Genomic DNA, 8,183 nt, shown 5'->3' on the forward strand with positions numbered 1-8,183 from the left:
GCCATAATCATCAGTATTAAAACAATTAAAGACCTGAAATATTTCAGATGGTGTGCAATGATGGTGTGCAATGAATCTGAAATATATGAAAGTTTCATTTTATCATTACATTATGGAAAATAATGACCTTTTATCACAATATGCTAATTTTTTGAGAAGGACCTGTACATCAACAAGCATAAATGTGGTATTGCTTCGGAGTGTTGGGGTGTTTTTTATTTGTACAAGTACTTGAGGCTGATATTGGGCCCGATATGATACCAGTATCGGCACCTCATGGGGCCCCATATGATGCCAGTATTGGTATCGGGACACCACCAATTATTTTTGCAAGCTGTACATGTTATATATTTTTAATAAATGACTTAAATTATTTTAATGGAATGTTTTCATTGATGTAATTTAAGCCTTTAATTTTCTTCTACCAGGATATCTTGTAGCAAATATGCAATAAAATAATTGCAATGTAAATAAGTTTTTACCCTTTTCTTTGCAGGAACCGTTTAAATTGTATCTACTTTGGTTCAGATGTCTTTAAACCTGAGGGCTATTTAGCGTACAGTGCTCCTGGCAAAGTTCAGGTGAGTCACAATTTCAAGAAATGTCTTTAAATTTTTCTAAACTGAAGCTGCTTTCATCAAAGAAAGCTTTGGACGGCTTGTGTTACACATATTTTTAAAGAATCAGAGTGGCATGCTCAGACAGACTTGGAAACTCTTAGCTGTGAGTTTCCAGATTAAAAAAAAAAGCTTTTTCAGTGTTCTTTATGAACAGTAAATGCATAAAGCCTGTTTTTAAAGGAGTATCTCTATCAAAAATATATCTGCACACCTATCAAAAATCAGGGTACATTTCGTGTATTCAATGGGTGGCCTTTTGTTCTGACTGAAATTTGTTGACAATGTCAGAAATTAAAGATCAAAATATTTCTCGGCTCTTGTAGCAGTAAGGCGAGGTGTGTGCATCCTCTGAAGCTAGATTTGTTTTAATTGACAAATTTTCTTCTTGTATTCTTTCATTCTTGCTTGTCCTCTGATTTGTGCTCATGTTTGTCTCTGAAGGGTCGACTGGTGTATGGAAGCTACGGTCGCCAGGAAGATTTGGAGTTTGTACAGAAGAGCGTTAATCTGACTGGTGCTGTGCTGCTGCTTCGTGCCGGAAAGATCAGTTTTGCACAACAGGTATATGGTTTTCAGGGTTTATGTTTTGAGGACAAAACAGGATTGTACTGAACACGGAAGAGAACGTACTGCTGGCATGACAATACAACACAAGGAAATGTTTTTTTTTTTTATTAATGGTGTTGGTCAAGGAACCAAAAGCTTGTTTTGTGTTTTTAATTATGCTCGTTTAGGTGGACAATGCTGCCAAAAAGGGAGCCTCTGCTGTTTTAATCTACCCTGATCCCCAGGATTACAAACTCGTTGCAACCACAGAACTTTATGGACATGTGAGTTTGTATCATGCAACTCAAATTAACGTAGCAGTCAAGAAGGCTCAGATATGAAAGTATTTCTTTTTAATCTTTTTCTCCAGGTCCACCTGGGCTCAGGCGACCCCTACACCCCTGGATTCCCTTCCTTCAACCACACCCAGTTTGCCCAAACCAAGTCATCTGGTCTTCCTAAAATCCCAGCCCAGACTATCACTGCCAATATAGCTACAACTCTTCTACAGTAAGATGTCTTGCACAACAGAAACAACCTTCTACAGATCGGTGCAACTTAGTTGCCCATGAAACTTGAACCGTTTGCAACATTAAAACTCTCCATTTAACGTTCACAGGAAAATTGGTGGCCCTGACTCAAGCAGTGGCTTTAGAGGTGAGCTCCAGTCTGTGTCCTACAAGCTGGGAGGGGTTGAGAACATCACTGTTGAGGTGAACAACGTGTTGGTCAACAAGGAGCTCCACAACGTGTTTGGAGTGATCAAAGGATTCGTTGATCCTGGTATAGCTAACACCATCTGTGAGGAACTTATTCAGTTCTCCACTGAGTTAGTTTGGTGCTGAGATGATTCTGTATGAAACTGCAGATCGTTATGTTGTGCTGGGAGCGCAGAGAGATGCCTGGGGGAACGGTTACGCCAAGGCCACTGTTGGCACCTCCATTCTGGTGGAGCTGGCCAAGGCATTCAACGAGATGGTGGAGAAGGGTAAGACATTATCTGAAGCTAAGACACTAGTGTGAATGTTTATGAAGCATTCACTCGTGATCCATTTTTCTTCTGTATGTTTTTCGGCATCTTTTTCGTTCCACAACTTTTGTGCTATTTCAACAAATGATAAATCAAAACGTTTAGCTCTTTCAGGAGAAGGGTGATATGACTTTTGGTATTGATGCATCTTTAGCTTTTTGAAAGTGTTTTTAGCCTTTTCTGTCTTTTTTTCCTCAGAAAATGAATTGAGCTCATTTTACATCCTTCAGATATTTAGATCCGTTTACAGCCTTTTACTGCTCCTTTCACATTTTGTTCTGCTTCAGATTCTTTTAGCTTTCTTGCGCAGATTTTACCTTTTTTTTTTTTTTTTTTTTTTTTTTTTTTTCCAGCTACTTTCAGCTGTTTTTTCAGCTGTTTTGTGCTCCTTTCAGGATCTCTAACTACAATATTTTTGTGCTTCTAACTTCTTTCTGCAAGTTTCAGCTTCTTCTGCTATTTCAGCTACTATTTAGCTGTTATGCTAATTTTAGCTTTTTCAGGTAATTCCTAATTTTTTGTGATGATTTCAACATTTTCCCCCTAATTCAGCAAAAATGCGTTCTCACTTCTGGTAATTTAAGCTTTTTTTTTCCTGTCTTTTTTTTTTTTTTAGCTACTTTTCAGCTGTTTGCTAATTTCAGCTTTTTCATGTAGTTTCCACTTCTGCTTCTTTCAGCGTAATTGGGCAAACCTTTTTTTTTTTTTTTTTTTTCCTTCTGCTATGCTTGTTCTAACTTAAACTAGCTTTAACATTTTTTTTAGCTAATTTCAGCTGTTTTCAGATAAATTCAAGTTAGTTTTTGCTACCTTCAGCCTAATTAACTTCTTTATGCTAATTTCAGCTTATGCTCCTTTAAGCTTTTTTTTTTTCCTGCTAGTTTTGGCTTTTTCTGTTCTTTCAGCTACCATTTAGCTCTTGATGCTAATTTGAGCTTTTTCAGCTCATTTAACATTTTTTGAGCTCATTTCAGTTTTTATGCTTCCTTCAGGTAGTTTAAGCTTCCTGCTTTTGCAACTACTTTTCAGCTTTTTTTTTTTTGCAAATTTCATTTTTTTTTTTTTTTTTTTTTTTTTTTTTTTTTGTGTGTGTGCTCATTTCTGCTCATTTAAACCTAATTCAGCACACATGTTCTTTCTGCTTTCTTCTGCAAATTTAGGCTTGTTCTTCCATTTCAGCTACATTTCAGCATGTTTTTATGTTAATTTCAACTATTTTTCAGCAAGTTCACATTCAGCACTGCATTTTTGCATGGAATGCAATTTCTGTAGTTTACTTTAAGACCTGATCAGATCAGTTTGATCAGTTTGGGTCAGGGTGTACCCTAACCCTTCAGCAAGGAAGAGCTTTCGCAGCTGATGAAGTTTTCATTTCTTTAGATGATTTTAGACCCAGAAGAAGCTTGATTTTTGCCAGCTGGAGTGCTGGAGAGTACGGGAGTGTTGGCGCCACAGAGTGGTTGGAGGTCAGTATTGCACATGACTAGTAGATGAAACGGTTTGCTGTGTGATTAAAAGTGCTTAAAATGTCTTGTTTTTCAGGGTTATATGTCGTCAACTGACAGAAGTGTCTTCACCTATATAAGTCTGGATGGAGTAGTGATGGGTGTGTACAGTGCACATTTGCATAATTTTTGATTAAAAAAAAAAAGTGAAAAAGTCTGAAAGTGTAAAAGTCTGAAAGTGTATGTCTGATAGGTCGTGGAAGCTTCATAGCCTCAGCGAGTCCGCTCCTCAACGGTTTGATTGAAAAAACAATGGAAGAGGTGAAACACAACTTAGTGGTGAAACAACTGTTGTGCAAACAAAAGCAGGCTGCGCTGATTTACAACTTTTCTCCTTCATGCAGGTGAACATGCCTTTTGGATCTCAGACCATGTATAAAATGATGGGAGGAAACAACTGGGAGGCCAAAGTGTAAGTTGGAAACGAGTATTATCGTAAGAAATGTAAATAAACTGAATTTATTAAATTTAAATAGCAGCTGGAAGTAAAAGATGTCCTGCAGTACTAAAATGACAAATTATGTCAGTCTTATGATTTGTTGTGGCCACCACGATATGAGAAAATACAAACTTTTTATCAGAAAAATCAACCTTTACCTATTTTTTACTTAAACGAATAGACTTAAATGAAAAATGTTCGTGCATTGAATCTAAAACTGGTATTTTAGATGGGCTTTTGACAATCCAATGAGAAGTGTCTGCATGTCCTAGTCTGTGTTAAACTCAACTGTTAAAACAAGTCAAAGCTACTTTTCTGCTAAATTTATTTGTAAATTGACAAAAGTTTTCAAGCCTGGAATGTTTTGTTTGTTACAAAAATGAAGCAGGAACTTCCATCCATCCATCCATTTTCTTTACCCGTTTATTCCATTTTGGGTCACGGGGGTCGCTGGTGCCCATGTCCAGCAATCACTGTGCGAGGGGCGGGGTACACCCTGGACGGGTCGCAAGTCCATCACAGGGCCACATAGAGACAAACGAGACAAACAACCATTCACTCTCTCACTCACACCTAGGGACAATTTAGAGTTACCAATCAGCCTAACATGCATGTTTTTGGTCTGTGGGAGGAAACCGGAGTACCCGGAGAAAACCCACGCATGCACGGAGAGAACATGCAAACTCCACCCAGAAAGGCTCCTGGACCGGGGTTTGAACCAGGAACCTGTTCGCTGAGAGGCAGCAGCTCTACCAGTTGCGCCACCGTGCTGCCCCAAGCAGGAACTTAAATACTGGAATTTAAATACAGTATTACTGTTTGTGTTGGGTTCACGCTCGGTGAGAAGTAAAGCTTGCACTTGCTGGCGTAGTTGTGAGGTATTGTTCCATACTCCTCAAGAAACCACGTCAAAGAAGTCCTGGGAAGCTCTGTCCACCTGAGGTCTCCACTCTTCCTTCCCTGTACAGATCTTTGCTTCCCTTACAGTGACCAGACATTTTTATTATGCAGACTCTGTTTAACATTTGCAAAGTTTCTGACATACATTACACAATAATGAGCGAAGGTACAGTATATCTCCTTCCATGAGTTCTACAATGGTTATATATTTTATTTGACGATCTTTCTTAGTTTTGCTGAAACATTTGTAAAGAAGGCTGTATTTAACAGCCTCAGCCCTGCAGCTCCTTGGAGGAGCAAATGAAGCAAAATGAGAGCGTTGTTGTACACACTTTTCCCATGACCCGATTTTTATTTTTTTTGTTTGTTTGGTCACGTAACTACGTCAGCAAGAGCAGATGTATTCTAATTGTGTATGAATACAGTTTCAGCTTGCCCCTGAGCACATTTTCTTTTACACTGTAAGATTTTGGCTACATTTGCAGCTTTTTACATTCAACACAACCTTTTTAGAAGTAGCCTAACCAATCAGGATGTCTGTTTGTTCTTTTTAACAAGTATTTCAGGAATTTTGTTTATAGAAGGTGGTATTGAATACCAACAAAGTTCTGGTCCTTTTAACAAGAAACATTTGTGCTCCATACAGACTCAGGCCAATGTCAATGGATGACCCTGCCTATCCATTCCTGGCTTTCTCTGGAATTCCCTCCATCTCTTTCCACTTCATCTCAGTGAATGTGAGTTTTCATTCAAGACATGTTTTTTTTAATAAACATTTTATTCGATTCAATTTATATAGCGCCAAGTTGCAACAGAAGTCCTCTCAAAGCATTGAACAGAAACATTCATTCACATAAAAAAAAAAAAAGATTGGTAAAAGTTCTCTATCTAAAGAAGCGGCAGATTGCGATGAATTTTCACTTTGTCTCAGTCTCCCATCCTGAGCAAGCACAAAGGCAACAAAGGAAAGGGGGAAAAACTACAATTTTAACAGGAAGAAACCTCCAGCAGAACCAGGCTCAGGACGAGTGGCCATCTGCTTCGACCAGCTGGGGTTTGAGAGGACAGGAAGGAGAAACAAACATAGGATGACGGGCCCAGATGTACCCCCATAGGAAGAAAGACAAAACGCATCTTAATGATATAAATAATTACAAAGTAAAGACGGCAGCAGAGTGTGGAAAAGTGGTCAGTTTGTCCTCCAGCAGTCTAAGCCTATAGCAGCATATGTAAGGGATATCTCAGGAAACTCAAGCCAACCCTAACTATAGGATTTAACAAAAAGGAAAGTCTTATGTCCAGTTTTAAAACTGGACAATGCGTCAGCCTCACGGACAGAAACTGGAACTTGGTTCCACAAGAGAGGAGCCTGATAATTGAAAAGATCTTCTTCCCGTTCTGCTTTTGGAAACTAGGAACCACAAGTAAACCTGCAGTCTGAGAGTGAAGTGCTCTGTTGGGAAAATATGGAAGTTTAGTTAGAAGTTTGTTTTTCAAGCTTATGACATTTCTTTTGGATTTGTCTTAAGTTTTTTGGCAACTGATTCCATCAGACTTGATGCAGTGTCACTGTTTATTGAACTCTCCTGTGTTTGGTTTTTTAAGACCGAGTCATATGCTTACTACGGCACCAACCTGGACAGCAAAGACAACCTCAATTACCAAACCAACAAACGCACCAGTGATGTTATGGTGACGGCAGCCCAGTTCGCTGGTCAAATGGCTTTACGATTGGTCCACGACAACCTGTTGAGCCTGGACGTGAGTCGGTACAGCAGCCCCATCACCAGAGCTGTGGCCAAAATTTACAAGCGCATCAATCAGCTCTCACAGGTCAGACTCTTTCTTACACTTGGCACATTTTTATTGTTACGTTTTTAAAGTAGGTTTATTTTTTAAATTTAAAATATTAATAAGAAAATATTCCTTTAGAAATGCGCTCATATTTTTTATTTTTGTCCAATAGTCTGGTGACCTGAAGGGCATTAGTCCCAACTGGCTGAATCTAGCTCGAGGTTCATACCAGCGAGCAGCTGACAAAATCAACAAAGCCATCGACAACACAGACGTATCTGATCGAGAGGCCTGCCGGATCCTCAACGACAGGATCATGAGGGTAAGATAAGAACTGTGACGTTTTCCATGCTGTCTAGGTTTTCACTTTTATAACATCTGGCCAGCCATAGAAGAGCTGAAAGGCCTTTTTTAACTTTGTCATGAACACAAGTAGTTGGAGACAACAGAAATTTACTCATGGGGAAAGTCTGACAAGAAGATATGATGGCTAGGTGTTTGACTTGTGAAATTTGAACATTTATCTTTGTATTTAAATATTTTGCTGTTTCACTTTGACTGCATTGGGGTAGTATCTCACAGAGCTGCAGCTGTTTGACTCCTTGATGACTTGCAATTGCGATCAGAAAGTCGTGCATCTACATTATGAGCAACCAGTTTTTGTAAATTTGTGTGCATCACATGCAGACCTTTATTCTAGGCCGTATGCATTATTTTCTATACACACCCCGGTCCACTTTGTAACCCCGTTTTTCCCCTACCATTATATAAGCGGGGTGCCCCGTCAACAGAACAAAGCGCCCCTCCTGTCTGTAATGATATAGCGTGGGGCGCAATACAAACGTGCTGGCAAAAGTGCTACTGATGTACCACTCTGCTTCCCCCGGTTGATAAAAACCAGTTGCAACGTAGCGCTAAGCTAACGGGCGTGCAACACAGACGTGTCTCCCTCCCGTCGACAAAAACAATTAAAAAAAAAATACGAGTGCCCTGCCAAGGGAACTGATCTTGGGGAACACTGTACCCACTTCAGCATGTCTTGGTCATTTGTGTGATTTATAAACCTGGAGATTAGCGTCTAATGTTTCTGTCAGAAGAAAAGCCGTGCGGCAGTCTAAAGCTGTAGGACCCTTGAGATGAGTTTGAGACACCCACAACAAAATTGAGACTGGTTTGAATCACCTTTGAAAACTCTAAAACTATTTTGAGAGGTTTTTTTTGTATATATTTTTTTAAATAAATTTTAAACTTAGAGCGACAATTCTTAAACAAAAGTGGACATTTCTAAACATTTTAGAGATTTTTCTGTGACTGTAATTTGCCAACGAATCAGTCAGTCCTGTGAGGTA

The 8,183-nt window shown here is 39.1% G+C and overlaps 1 protein-coding gene across 1 annotated transcript in view; it reads left to right on the forward strand.

Moving 5' to 3' along the window:
* The window catches only part of tfr1b (transferrin receptor 1b), a 32,309-nt gene that overhangs the window by 21,583 nt on the left and 2,543 nt on the right, over positions 1-8,183 (forward strand). The window contains exons 2-14 of the mRNA XM_037694438.1: positions 497-581; positions 1,062-1,181; positions 1,355-1,450; positions 1,537-1,676; positions 1,786-1,949; positions 2,035-2,154; positions 3,577-3,662; positions 3,739-3,802; positions 3,895-3,962; positions 4,046-4,113; positions 5,687-5,777; positions 6,646-6,873; positions 7,007-7,156. Coding sequence (XP_037550366.1) covers positions 497-581; positions 1,062-1,181; positions 1,355-1,450; positions 1,537-1,676; positions 1,786-1,949; positions 2,035-2,154; positions 3,577-3,662; positions 3,739-3,802; positions 3,895-3,962; positions 4,046-4,113; positions 5,687-5,777; positions 6,646-6,873; positions 7,007-7,156 — 1,480 coding nt within the window. The remainder of the gene's footprint in view (positions 1-496; positions 582-1,061; positions 1,182-1,354; positions 1,451-1,536; positions 1,677-1,785; positions 1,950-2,034; positions 2,155-3,576; positions 3,663-3,738; positions 3,803-3,894; positions 3,963-4,045; positions 4,114-5,686; positions 5,778-6,645; positions 6,874-7,006; positions 7,157-8,183) is intronic.

This window comes from Nematolebias whitei, chromosome 20, assembly GCF_014905685.2.
Source record: "Nematolebias whitei isolate Nwh7 chromosome 20, NemWhi1, whole genome shotgun sequence".
In the NCBI taxonomy this organism is placed as follows: Eukaryota; Metazoa; Chordata; class Actinopteri; order Cyprinodontiformes; family Rivulidae; genus Nematolebias; species Nematolebias whitei.